General features: G+C 38.0%; 1 protein-coding gene across 2 annotated transcripts in view; it reads left to right on the top strand.

The window, feature by feature from the left end:
- LOC136858548 (nose resistant to fluoxetine protein 6) overlaps positions 1-15077 on the top strand; it is a 233412-nt gene that overhangs the window by 37953 nt on the left and 180382 nt on the right. For both annotated transcript variants that reach the window (XM_067138166.2, XM_067138168.2), the window contains one exon: positions 10624-10775. In XM_067138166.2, coding sequence (XP_066994267.2) covers positions 10624-10775 — 152 coding nt within the window. The remainder of the gene's footprint in view (positions 1-10623; positions 10776-15077) is intronic.

Raw genomic sequence — 15077 nt, 5'->3', positions numbered from 1 at the left:
GTATGCACAAACAACTATCACTTCATTGATTGTCAGGAATGCTTTTGTGGTTGCCTGAGACTGAACCTGTATTTGGTGACACTGACCATTGGGTCACATATCTATCAGCTTGCATTCGGGAGATAGTGGGTTCAAACCCCACTGTCGGCAACTGTGAGGATGGTTTTCCTTGGTTTCCCATTTTCACACCAGGTAAATGCTGGGGCTGTACCTTAATTAAGGCCAAGGCTGCTTCCTTCCCACTCCTAGCCATTTTCTATCTCATCGTCACCATAAGACCTATCTGCATCACTGCGATGTAAAGCAGATTGTAAAAAGAAACTGAGCATTTGTCCAAGAAAGACAGAAAAATTCACTATAGTAGAAAACCACAAAGTAAAAGTTTTCTTTCATAAAAATTTATATTCAACACTGTTTATGGCCTTTTGGAGTTTGAAAAATCCATACAGCTTGCACCTATCTTTTTCTTTCCCAGAATTGACATTTTATGAAATTTATGACACTATCTACTCTACTCTAACCTATAAAGAAAGGGAATTACTGTTGCAACAGCTTCTTACATATAAGCATGTGTTGAGCACAATTTAATTTTTATTACTATCTCTCCATTCAACTCTCCAATAAAGAATTTGAATTTGTTGTCTCTCTTCTCAAGTGATTGACAAAGAAAGGAGATGTCAGGCAGATATTTAATTTTTATTTCATTGAAATATATGTAGTAAACAGTTTGGAAATTCAATTCTTTTTGTGTCTCTTCTCCACTCAGTTGTTTCAAAAATGTTATGTGTTAGTCTGTATGTATTAGTTTGTAGTTGATTGTAACTTGTGTTAAATAGTGTGCATTATACACAATGGAAAACTTGCTATGAACCAGGACATTGAAAAGAGAGGAACATGATCATGACTAGGGGGCAGATTTCTATGACAAGTCATATTTTTTCCCTTAACATTATATGTTATAGTCTTGTATTTTCTACACGTTTCCAAGCATGATAATTAAAATTAAACAGGTTTTATTGGGCATATAAATGCAGATTTAGGCTTTCTTAAGTTTTATGGCATATTTTGAACAAAATATATTATAACAGCATATTTCGGTAATTTTCATTTGAATTTTGTTTTATAAAAATCAGAATAAGCTCTAGTAATTATTTTTCAGGATAGACTGGAATATACTACTGAAGAACCATTCTAAAGTAGTGTATGGAATGTTTCTAACAGGTAGGAGCTATTATTTGCTAGCTGGGTCAATTCCCGGAAACCGGGCTATTGTTTACATGGAAGCACAGGTAATTCTGCAGTTATTTGTCATTGTTCTTATCTCTCTCCTTCGCCCTTCCCTCTTCCACCTTCAACACACTGAATGACCTTGGTCATTAGGGAACTTCAGTCATTCAGTTCCTTTCAGTATGCCTAAAACTGAAGTCTCAATTTGTGGGAAGTTGCAAAGTTTTCTTCGCGAGTTCGGTGAAAACATATTGAGTACAGATGGAGTGATATTATTCTGTAAATTCTGCCAAAAAATGCTTCTCTGAGCAACAACACTGTAATACTGTAAAACATAAGAATTGTGTAACTAGATATTCTGCACTCGAAAATAGGCAACGTCTGCTATTCGAAACCCCGACATCAAGTTCACAGTGTTCATAATTTTCACAAGATCTCTGCAAGATGATGGTTTCATCTAATATTCCTTTAAAGAAACTTAACAGAAAGAAACTTAAAGAAACTTAAACTGATTCAGAAAGTGATGGAACCAACCAGAGGGAAAAATATCCTGGATGTCATGCTGATAAAACCAGATGAGCTCTATAGGGAAACTGAAGTAATAGATGGTATTAGTGATCATGAAGCTGTTTTTGTGGTAGTTAAAAATAAATGTGATAGAAAGGAAGGTCTTAAAAGTAGGACTGTTAGGCAGTACCATATGGCTGATAAAGCAGGCATGAGGCAGTTTCTAAAAAGTAACTATGATTGGTGGAAAACGGTAAATAAAAATGTAAACAGTCTCTGGGATGGGTTTAAAGAAATTGTTGAGGAATGCGAAAACAGGTTTGTACCTTTAAGGGTGGTAAGGAATGGTAAAGACCCACCTTATTATAATAGAGAAATAAAGAGACTAAGAAGGAGGTGCAGACTGGAAGGAAATAGAGTTAGAAATGGCTGTGGAAGTAAGGAGAAATTGAAGGAACTTACTAAAAAATTGAATCTAGCAAAGAAGGCAGCTAAGGATAACATGATGGCAAGCATAATAGGCAGTCATACGAATTTTAGTGAAAAACGGAAAGGTATGTATAGGTATTTTAAGGCAGAAACAGGTTCCAAGAAGGACATTCCAGGAATAATTAATGAACAAGGAGAGTGTGTATGTGAGGATCTTCAAAAGGCAGAAGTATTCAGTCAGCAGTATGTAAAGATTGTTGGTTACAAGGATAATGTCGAGATAGAGGAGGAGACTAAGGCCAAAGAAGTAATAAAATTTACATATGATAACAATGACATTTACAATAAGATACAAAAGTTGAAAACTAGAAAAGCGGCTGGAATTGATCAGATTTCTGGGGATATACTAAAGACAATGGGTTGGTGTATAGTACCATATATGAAGTACTTATTTGATTATTGTTTGGTCGGAGGAGCTATACCAGATGAATGGAGAGTTGCTATAGTAACCCCTGTGTATAATGGAAAGGGTGATAGACATAAAGCTGAAAATTACAGGCCAGTAAGTTTGACATGCATTGTATGTAAGCTTTGGGAAGGCATTCTTTCTGATTATATTAGACATGTTTGTGAAATTAATAACTGGTTCGATAGAAGGCAATTCGGTTTTAGGAAAGGTTATTCCACTGAAGCTCAGCTTGTAGGATTCCAGCAAGATATAGCAGATATCTTGGATTCTGGAGGTCAAATGGACTGTATCGCGATTGACCTGTCTAAAGCATTTGATAGGGTGGATCATAGGAGACTACTGGCAAAAATGAGTGCAATTGGACTAGACAAAAGAGTGACTGAATGGGTTGCTATATTTCTAGAAAATAGATCTCAGAGAATTAGAGTAGGTGAAGCTTTATCTGACCCTGTAATAATTAAGAGGGGAATTCCTCAAGGCAGTATTATCGGACCTTTATGTTTTCTTATATATATAAATGATATGAGTAAAGGAGTGGAATCGGAGGTAAGGCTTTTTGCGGATGATGTTATTCTCTATAGAGTGATAAATAAGTTACAAGATTGTGAGCAACTGCAACGTGACCTCGAAAATGTTGTGAGATGGACAGCAGGCAATGGTATGTTGATAACCGGGGTTAAAAGTCAGGTTGTGAGTTTCACAAATAGGAAAAGTTCTTTCAGTTTTAATTACTGCGTTGATGGGGTGAAAGTTCCTTTTGGGGATCATTGTAAGTATCTAGGTGTTAATATAAGGAAAGATCTTCATTGGGGTAATCACATAAATGGGATTGTAAATAAAGGGTACAGATCTCTGCACATGGTTATGAGGGTGTTTAGGGGTTGTAGTAAGGATGTAAAGAAGAGTGCATATAAGTCTCTGGTAAGACCCCAACTAGAGTATGGTTCCAGTGTATGGGTCCCTCACCAGGATTACCTGATTCAAGAACTGGAAAAAATCCAAAGAAAAGCAGCTCGATTTGTTCTGGGTGATTTCCGACAAAGGAGTAGCGTTACAAAAATGTTGCAATGTTTGGGTTGGGAAGAATTGAGAGAAAGAAGAAGAGCTGCTCGACTAAGTGGTATGTATGTCTCAAATATTATTACAATATTATAAGCCCACCTGTTCAATACAATACAATATGATCCACTATTCCATATGGTCAAATTTTTTTATACATAATACATAAGCTAGCGTTGCTGAAACAACCTGACGTACTTAATACGCACCGCACGAAAAATCCTGATCATTTCTTCCAACAAATGTTTCAACGGAATTATAACATCAACTTGACCATCTTTTAGATCCAATCGACTACCACATAATTTCTGAACTCCGCTAGCTTTGACATACGTTTTATCCTTAGCAACGCCTCTACAAGAAGTTCCATTTTCTTTTCGACTTTCAGACATCCCAACCATATACATTTTAACATGTTTATCACGTTCAAACTTCCGTTTTAAATATCTGACAGTGATTTTACCATCTTGGATTCAACTTGGGAATTGAAGAAACATCCCCCCTTTGATGATTGTGTTTACACTCAAGGCCATCACAGTCTTAATGATATTATAAAAAAAGGATCCATTTTAGTTTTAAACTCTCATAATTTCATGTTTAATCATGTTTTAATCTTCAAAACTGTTAATTTACTCTCTTTTAACATACTTTGGTGCATTATCGTTGTTTTAGATGTTATTGTATAATGTTTTACGAAACCATTCTCAACATTTTAACCTATAATTTATAAGATTAGAATGACTCCATTGTATTATTTTTAAGATTTATATAGGCTGATGATGCCCGTAAGGAGGGTGAAACATGTACCATTGACTTTTATGTATTATGTATAAAAATTTTTGACCATATGAAATAGTGGATCATATTGTATTGTATTGAACAGGTGGGCTTATAATATTGTAATAATATTTGAGACATACGTCAACTTCAATACGGAACCAAAATGAGAATAGTTACTTGTAAGTGGTATGTTCCGAGCTGTCAGCGGAGAGATGGCGTGGAATGACATTAGTAGACGAATAAGTTTGAATAGCGTTTATAAAAGTAGGAAAGATCACAATATGAAGATAAAGTTGGAATTCAAGAGGACAAACTGGGGCAAGTATTCATTTACAGGAAGGGGAGTTAGGGACTGGAATAACTTACCAAGGGAGATGTTCAATAAATTTCCAATTTCTTTGAAATCATTTAGGAAAAGGCAAAGCAACAGATAGGGAATCTGCCACCTGGGTGACTGCCCTAAATGCAGATCAGGATTGATTGATTGATTGATTGATTGATTGATTGATTGATTGATTGATTGATTGATTGATTGATTGATTGATTGATTGATTGATAACAGCTGAAGCTTCAGACAGTTTCTTGAAAAATATACAAAGCATCCTGTTCCCAGCGAATCTACTTTCAGGAAGGACTATCTGACCCCTTGTTATGAAGAGATGTTGGATATAATAAGGCGTGGCATGGGAGACAGTAAGATATGGGTTTCAATAGACGAGACCACAGATGTGGATGGAAGATATGTAGCAAATGTGATCGTTGGCATGCTGAACGAAGACAGGCCTGGAGATACGTTCCTCCTGACATGTGAAGTGCTAGAGAAGACAAACCATTCCACCATTGTAGTTCTCTTCGACAATTCAATGAATCTGTTGTGGCCAAACAGGGCAAAGAGAGAGCACATTTTTCTATTTGTAACTGACGCTGCTCCATATATGGTGAAGGCAGCCAAGGGACTTAAAATGCTATACCCAAATGATACATGTGACATGTCTTGCACATGCCTTGCATAGGGCAGCTGAAGAAGTTATAAGTAGCTACCCTGAAGTTGATAAATTAATATCAAACTGTAAGAAAGTGTTTGTCAAAGCTCCACTTCGCGTTCAGAAATTTCAACGAGAAGCACCGTCACTACCCCTACCTCCCCAGCCAGTTATAACGCGATGGGGGAATTGGCTTGATGCCGCAGTGTACTATTGCAACAACTTAGATGTTGTGGAGAAGATCGTGAAGTCTTTTGCTTCTGCTGAATTGTCCTCTATAAAAACCACTCAAGATTTATTTTCAAGCACTACCATACATTAAAAGCGGACCTGGCTTACATAATGTCCAATTTTAATTCTTTATCTGGAGCAATCACGCAACTGGAAGTTTCAGGTGCAGAACTAAGCGATGCACTGGATGTTGTAAAGTGCATTGAACAGGAATTAAAGCATGTGAAAGGAACAGTAGCATCTAGGATGTGTAGAATATTAGAAAATGTACTGGAAAAAAATAGCGCACTTGTGTACCTGCATGGAATAAGTGACATTCTTTGTGGAAACCCTTCGTCTGCAGATTTCCAGGAATTTTTCCCAAGTGATTTAACTCTATTCAAGTACGCTCCTGTTACATCATGTGATGTCGAAAGAAGTTTTTCTCGCTGATTGAATATTGAACAGTGAAAGTAACTGTAGTGTTTATGTCTTCCACAGAGTCTGTCCTTGCCTAGGAGTATGCAATGTAACCTTAATGAGTTCATGAAATATTCATCATTAGTTAATTTTGGGTTAAAGATTTCGAAGAATTAAAATTTTTTAAACTCTAAATTGATTGCAGCCTGTAGCAATTGTAATAAAAGTCTTTCTATGTAATGTAGATGCTATTCATTAAATCATATTTTGAATTTTATAGGTCATATTTTTATGTTTTTAAGGTCATAAATGCATACATATTTCATACATTTTTAGGTTATAGAAATCCGCCCCTAATCATGACATCATGTTGGCACTGTTAACAGTACAGAAGTTGTGAGTGAATTTGATATTAATATCAGCAGAGCTAGTGCCATTAAAATAAATATCTAGTGGTAAGCTGTATAAAGAAAAACATTTTTGAAAATAAAACAAGAGTTATTTGGAATTTGGAATTTGGAAATATTTGGTGTCTCGATAAAGGTGAGCCAAAACCTCAGTGCATTGTGTATTATAAGTGCTTTTGAATGAGAACACCAAACCTGTGAATTTAAAACAGCACTTAGAAACAAAACATACAAGCTTTTTTTTTCATTCATGTGTAGAAAAATGCAACAAAGATATCAAAGTTGTTTCTAATGTAGGTATGACAAATAAATATGTCTTAGAAACTTCATACACGCTAGCCTTCATATCGCATACTGCATGAAACCCTATTCTACAGGTAACCTTAGTACCTACTTCTGGCTGGAAAAGATACATTTAAAACAATGTTTTGTGAAAAGTTATCAAAAAGATACCGTATTGATTTAATACCACTCTCAGACAATACAGTTACTTTCCAAATTAATGACATAGCTAATAATGTAGAATTTCATCTTAGTAAAATCAAAGAAGATTTGTCTTATTTACTTCAGATGTAATGGACAACATATGTTTCAAACGCAGCACATTAATTACTTTTGTACATCAGATATGAGTTTAATAATGGCATTCATGAGGAAATGTTATTTTCTAAGACTCATTCAACTGGAGAGCATATTTTTGAAGTTCTCAATGAGAATATGCAGGAACATGAAATTGATTGGAAAAGATGCATGGGTTTATGTTCGGATAGTGTTGTTATGCTTACTGGTAGGCAAAGTGGTATTGTAAATAAGTCAGAGATGTTGTTCTGGATGTTACTTGGACTCACCGTTTCAGTCACAGAATGATATTCACAGAGAAACCTTTTGGAATCAAAGGTATGTCATCTAAATTGAAAGCTTGTGTTAAGAAGCAGTATTAAAATTATAAACTTTATTAAGGCAAGGCCTATGAATAGTAGACACTTTTCAGTAATTTGTGATGATATTGGTAGCAAACACAAACACTTTCTGTTACATTCAGAAGTTTGCTAGGTCTCACGGGGTAAGGTGTTCACAAGACTCTTTGAATTAAGATAGGTAGTCCTATTATATGTAAACAAAATCAACCTTGCCCTTCCAGACTAGCACTGTAATGCTAGTTGTCCAAACTGCTGAGACTACTCCATCACTGATGATTTCCTTGAAGAGGGTGGCAAGGATCTTGGTTCCTTGGTGGATGAATATCTTCCACACTTTGGCTGAGATGTTGTTGGGGCCAGTTGTCTTTTCATTCTTCATCTTCTTTGTTGTTTCTTTGACCTCCTTGATTGTAATTGGCAGTATAGGCCTAGATATTGGATGCGCACGTTGGATTAGAGGATGGTTGAATTCCTCGTTACTCATTTTGGAGAAGTAAACGTAAAGGATGGTAGGTGGGTCTCAGAGGAGATGGTGGTCTTCGGCCTTAATATGCTTAACATGTCCATTATCGTGAGTTCTGCACTAAGAGTGATATTAAAAAGAAAATGCTTAGTAAACATAAATTGCAGCCTTGATTGTTCATATGCAATATTCTGAACTTTGTATTGCAGGAAAAAAGGAGGCTGAATAGGAAGGATGATAAAGTAGAGACAGCATAAGTAAGTGAAAGTAAGCCAGACAGAGCTGTGTCCCTGTGGTTATTGCAATTACTCATATTGCCTAAGTACACTAACTTACAAAAAGAGTTCAGCATCTAGAAAGATTGGTCCACTTGGATGTAATTCAGCACACATGTTGTAATGTAGTGACCAGCAATGGCTCCTGATCTATTCCTGATAGAACATGCATGCGACTGGCTAGAACATCAACTCCAACCTGATGCTGATCTGCAGGAAATTGAAGTCCAGTAACAATAGTTGTTAACTTTCTTGCCTCAGGAGAGGTTACAATGGTTGTACAATTCTCTTCCAAAAAGAAAAAAAAAACCAACATGTGCAACATAAATGATTCCCACACAGTATCATCACAGGCTGACAGGTGTCCCATTTGAGTTTAATGCTGATTGCTTGTGTGCAAGCACCACCAGACAGAAAACATGTCCCTCCCTTATTAATAGATGCAAGACACCGAATAAGGCCTTAGTAGTAGTGTGAGCAGTGTGAGCCATGGACCTAAGTTGAGTGAAAACACAGCATGCCCCAATATCCCATTTGACAAGCCAGCTAGACGAGTTTGAGAGAGGTCGCATCGTTGTACTAAGAGATGCAGGTTCGAAGTCTTGGAGCATTGCTCATTACTTGAATCATTCTGCCTACAGTACGTGTCAGTGTTAGATGCAGTGGAAATGTGAGGATACATACCTTCAACAAGAAGGTTCAGCTTGACACAACGGATTACCAGCAGGAAGAATCGTTTCATGCTATAAGCACTCCATGGGTGTTCCTGTGCACCGTGCAGAGACATGTTGCAGCATCTGGGGATACACCTGTGTCCATCAGTACCATATCCAGGCAGCATCCCTTATGACATATACCATTATATAACCTGAGCATTGCTGAACATGTTTGAATTTCTGCCAGAAATGGGCAGATTGGCAGGTTGTGGATTCATGATAACAAAAGGTGTTCAACGAAGAATCACGGTTTACCGGGCGAGTTGGCCGTGCGCGTAGAGGCGCGCGGCTGTGAGCTTGCATCCGGGAGATAGTAGGTTCGAATCCCACTATCGGCAGCCCTGAAGATGGTTTTCCGTGGTTTCCCATTTTCACACCAGGCAAATGCTGGGGCTGTACCTTAATTAAGGCCACGGCCGCTTCCTTCCAACTCCTAGGCCTTTCCTATCCCATCGTCGCCATAAGACCTATCTGTGTCGGTGCGACGTAAAGCCCCTAGCAAAAAAAAAAAAAAAAAAAAAAAAGAATCACGGTTTTGTCTGGGTACAGACAAAGAGCTGAGTATGAGTCTGGAGATGTCCTGGCCAGCACAGTAATCCATGCTTCATTGTAGAGCAGCACATCGCCCCAACGAGAGGTGTCATGGTGTGAGGAGCCATTTCCTACAATTCCTGCTCCTCACTTGATGGTGATTGAAGGAATCCTAATGACACAGCAGTATGCACAGGAAATTCTGAGGCGAACATGTGTGCTTACCTTCCTGGTGCAGCTCGACAACCCCATTTTCCAGCAGGATAATGCCTGGTCTCACACAACACAGGAATTTCTAGCCTGCCTTTGTGATGTCAACATGTTTCCCTGGCCACCAGGGTGTCCAAATCAGATGAGATTGGAGAGCAACTGCAGCAAATTTGGAGGGTCAGTTGTACCAGCTATGGTAGGATCTTCTTCAGGAGAACATGTGACATCTGCATGCCTACTTGCTCGACCATATTGCCGCCTGTCTCTGAGCTACGGGTGGTCCAACACTGTACTGAGTGCATCCTGCAAATGTTTGTTGCCGTACAATAAATGCTTGGTGTACCAATATTTTAATGTTTTATTTATACTACCATGTTTTATCCCTGCACCTACTTATGTGCTCCTTCATGGTGTACAATTTCTATTTTTTTTAATGTGTGTAGTCACATGACCTCTTCCATTGCTCCTTTCTTTCCTGGTCTTTATTCAGTTACTTCTGTTGATATTACATGTGGAGTAAGCCAGTTTTATGGTCAGGTTCACTTCCTAATACTAATGTGTTTATTATTGGTGGAAGGTAGTGTTGTAAATGTGTGTAATGAAGAGATGTATATTAAGATCAACACAAACTACCACTTTGCATGCTAGAAGAATTGGGGAGGCTAAAATCTCCAGCCCAGCAGTCTACTGAACAAGGGCCCTCTAATCCAAAAACCATTACATTGTCCATTCAGCCAAACAGCTAGGATTTGCCGCTATTCCTTCTAGGCATTGAAATATTTTTGGTCAAAAATTGTAACAAGTGCCTCTCCCTTGCCTTTCCCAAACCACCTGGAACAGTTCCAGATTTAAATCTTCTGTGAACACTATCAATATACTTCATTTGTTTATTTTTACTTTTCCTCATGCCGCCTGGATACTTATATCTCTATTTGCTTCTTTCAACCACTTAACCTCAAACCACACCACTGTGTGCATTACAAATATCTTTTGGGTAATTTTCTTTATATTTTTCAGTATTCTCCTCCTGATTTTCTTCATATTAGTGATAATTGGAACTGTATATGATGTAACCATATGGCAGCCTCGTCTCAAAGTAACTAAACGGAAGACTCTTCTCAAATCCAGTGAGGAGAAAGAACTCATTGCCATCAAGATCATCAACACAGGTAATGATACTGTTACAAAGGTTTTCATATTCCATACTGTTAGTCTTCCTGGTATTTTTTTTCCAATAAACTAGGCTAGTTTTAAAGCCAGATGCCCTTCCTGACACAAACACTATGTGGAGGGATGTATTTAGTATTGCATATTTTGAAATTGTTGGTGATGTAATGTCTTATGTAAATGAATATTTATGCATATTAAGATGAATACAAAACATTAGATCCCCAAGCTAGGGGAATTAAGCACATGTGGATAAAATTCTTGACCTAGCCAGGAATTGAACCTAGGGCTTTCTGAACAGAAGGTCACTATGCTCCCCATTCTGTGAAGAAGCCAGACTTATGAAGATTTTTTACAGTTAAGAAACAAGACTATAGTCTACAATGAGGCACCACTAGATGTCTTCAATTGTCAAATAATTTTGTACAGCCATAAGGATTACTAAAACATGTTTCATAGATGATCATTACAATAGAAGAATTATCTGGCTGAAAGGAGAAAATGCTTATTGTTTCATCTAGCAAAATGCATTAAGAGAAGCTATTATCTAAACCTCTATTTTAATATTTCAAACATTTTGTCAGTCTCAGAGATTGGTGGTAGTAGTTTCATTGGTGTATCACTAGGTAGAATCACAGTAATTTAATCTTTGCCCAACATATCATTCCATACAACCCACGTGATGGCCATGATCAGTATGGTGTCGATTCTCTATGGTCTGACACTATGGTTAGCTGGTTTGAGTCCCATTGGTGGAAAAAGTTTTCACCATCAGAATATTGGGTGGCAGGGTAGGAGCGGTGGTGGTATACAATTTCTAATCACTAGATTGTATACTGTCAAACGGGGTGATTTCGGACGGTTTTGAGGTTATTTCCATCTTAACTCACTAAGGGAATCCTAAATTGTATTGTTTATCATCCATATAATGGGGTATATATCCAATGATTACGATACACTAAAAACGAAAAATATACGCCAACATATGTGTTCGTGAGAAAACAAAAAGAAGTGTCCGGATTCACCCCGTACATCGGGGTGATTTTGGACGCACATACTTTTTAAACAGCTGTCCAAAGTTTCAAAGCTTAATAGGTGATTTCGGACACAGAGAGTCCTTTTTTTTATTCCACGTTGTTTCTGCTTCCGTGCAGTGTTATTAAAAGTGTGCTAAGGGTGACCAAAATTTGATTAGCTGGTTAAAATAATTGAGATTATCAATTTAATGTGTTACTGATCAATCTTTATTTTCTAACAAGGCAAATGTAAAATGTTCCAGTGTAAATTGAAATATTAATAGCTATGAACTACACAGAAATCCTGCTGAAAAATCTAAATATTTTTCCTTACAAACAATGCAAATTGTAATGAAAAAAGGGTCGATATAATGAACATGTAGCTGCTATGGTCTATACGTCTAAAACACATTTTCTCTGAAAATAAACATTCCTCTCTTCTCAACTGGGGCTGGAAGTATTTTCAAAATTTGTTCTTTAGCTATTGTATCCTCATCAGGGATGTTAGGGAACACAAACACTTTTTTGCTGTTTTTATGTGGGCGCAAGAATTTGACATCCACATCCCTTGAACGAATATTTGTGGCCACACCAACATACTGCCTCATATGCTCTTTGTTCTTCAATTTGTATTTATAATCTGCAAGTAGAAAAACATCTTCTTGCAACACCAGAACTTCATTACCTTGGTCATTGCCTTTATTGTGCGTTTCTTCGGATTCACTTTCACTGCTGTTTCGAGCACTATCACTTGTTTCTGCTCTGCTTTCATCTCAGCGGAAGTCATGGCCCAAAATCGACTTCCCAGGAAGAACATTTAATTTGCGGCGGCGGGAAGTAGCAGGTTTGGTTGGAGGGTAACGGGCTTCCTTGAGCATTTCCTCGAAACTGGAAGTCCTTGCCTCTGCGCTGCATTGCCGAACCTCTTCATTATCTGGCAGTTTGTTTATGATGTGAGCTGGATCAAATGGAATTAGGCCTGTGGCTCTAAACCCGCTCTTTATGTTATCAGCAGAATTTGCTGATATCTTACGTAATGTTTGGTTCAGAAGAGACGGAAAAGTGTCCTTAGAAATGATCTCACGAGTGTACTTCTTCCATTCAGTTAATACGGCTTGCCATGCTGCTTTCATAGGTCTGAAGAAGCTTACATCCAGCGGTTGGAGGAGGTGCGTGCTGTTTGGTGGGAGGAGAATGAAAGATATATTGTTCCGCTCACACTCCTGGATGACCCGCAAAGACACATGACTTGATAGGTTGTCTCCAATCATCACTGTTCGTCCATTTTGCTTCTTTAAATAGGGTAACGCAATTGTGAAAAACCAGTCTTCGAATATTGGCAGATCGAACCACCCACTCTTATTTCTATTGAAGCGAGTACCTTGTGGACCACCCTCTTGCCATGTGTCCCACAAATGCTCTGATTTATAAAGAACGTATGGAGGGAGCAGTTTCCCATCTCCACTTGCTGCCATCATTAAAGAAACACTAGATTTCAATGAATCCATTACTTTTTCAGCATGCTTACTCCCTCGTTTTACAATTATCTGTTGCTTGCCCGGGTCATCTGACATGTTGGTTTCATCGAAGTTTATGATATTGCTGGGAGGAAGATTTTCCAGCATTGGCCTTATGTTGGCGAAATACGTTTCTACAGCTGCTTTATTCACCTCCGCGTGAGCTCTTTTTATATTTTCACTAAGGCGAACAGCGAGATCTTCTGAATGCCTCTTGAGAAATAACTGAACCCATTCTTCTCCTGGTAGATTGTTTGAAAATCTCTTCTCTTTCCGGCCAGCTTTATCAAGGTAACCTTTCACTAAATACCTATGTCCAGTTTAGTGAAAGGAAATCCCCAGTGTGCAGCCCTGATAACACCCTGTTTTAGCATTTCATCTTCTTCCTCATTTAGCACTGGCTGTCCTCCCAATTTTTTTGGATGTACTTTCTGCACTTTATTTTGTAGGGTGGACCTAGGTATACCATACAAATCACATGCTTTCCTATAAGACAACTTGCCACTTTTAATATCACAGATGGCTTTTTGTAATACATTGTAATTTGTAATTTGTAATACATTTGGTTCGTTTACACCTTGAAGTAGCTCCTTTCTGCCTCTGATAGTTTCTAGGTGTCATGGAATTCAGATGCGTATTGTAGTGTGCCTAGACACTGGTCAAGTTACCTTTTGATCAAAGCTAAATTTTATAATTATTTCGACTCATGGAAATTGATCTAGGAGTGTCTTATGCTGCGAGCTAATAGTTACGCTGTCCGCCACTGTAGCGCCGGCATTCAGTAGGCATGCTGTGGAGACTGTACTGCCACCTAGGAGCAACCACGGAACTAGACTCACTTTTACTCCTTGCACGCACGACAATAGGCGAGAGTGGTTGTTTTGGAAAGTGAAGACACGACAGAGCTGCTTCTGCGATTACTGTTGGATTTTGACTGGTTTTAAGAGAAGAAAGAAGAAAAGATGTGGGTTGTAATTGACCCTGAGTGATCACGTCGCCAAGGGGCGATGTCCTTATCGCCGTTCTATTTCCTTTTATTTTTTTTCTCTACGACCTTAGTACAATCTGTAAGTAAGCATCCACTTTTGTTACCAGGAAATCTAACGATGTGAGAAGGGAATCAGATAAATCCAGGTTAAATTTGTCTGGCTTAATGAAGTACTTAAAAGGATAATATTCTACTGTCCAAATCATCTTCGTGCACGAGAAACGTATTCTGCCGTTACTATTAATAGACTGTAATCTACATTTTTTAATTATAAATTTATTATCAATTATTTGGGGCTTTGTGTAACTGTTTGTAATGTTGTTGAACGTGTTAATTCCTTATAATCTGAAAATCCCCAGCAGGGAAGTGATTAAGAGTTGGAAATTGTTTCTTGTCACCATTCAGCTGTGTATTTTTTCCTTTCTGGGTGGGTAGCCATTTTGTGGGCCTTCGTCATGTGACCCCGTCACCATGACAGCAGTGTTTACATGTGTGTGGGCGTTGCCTGTGTTATTTTGACATTTGCCGTCTCTGTCCTTTGTTATGTGCAGACAGCTGACGGGCGGTACGAGAGAAATTGTTGAATTCCGTTCTTGGGATGAGATGTGATCCTGTAATGTGTCTCTATTTCTCCCTATGCTTGACTGTTGTGAATTACTAATATTTAATTGCCGATAATTTTGGTCGTTGGCGACTAGTTCTAACTGTGGATCACTTATATATTTAATCTGTCTTCTCCTTCCCTAAGTTCGTTTGTGTTGATTCTATTTATCGTGGATTTCA

Source organism: Anabrus simplex, chromosome 1 (assembly GCF_040414725.1).
Source record: "Anabrus simplex isolate iqAnaSimp1 chromosome 1, ASM4041472v1, whole genome shotgun sequence".
In the NCBI taxonomy this organism is placed as follows: Eukaryota; Metazoa; Arthropoda; class Insecta; order Orthoptera; family Tettigoniidae; genus Anabrus; species Anabrus simplex.
The sequence above is the reverse complement of the archived record's forward strand: the minus strand, read 5'-3'. Positions and strand labels throughout refer to the sequence as shown.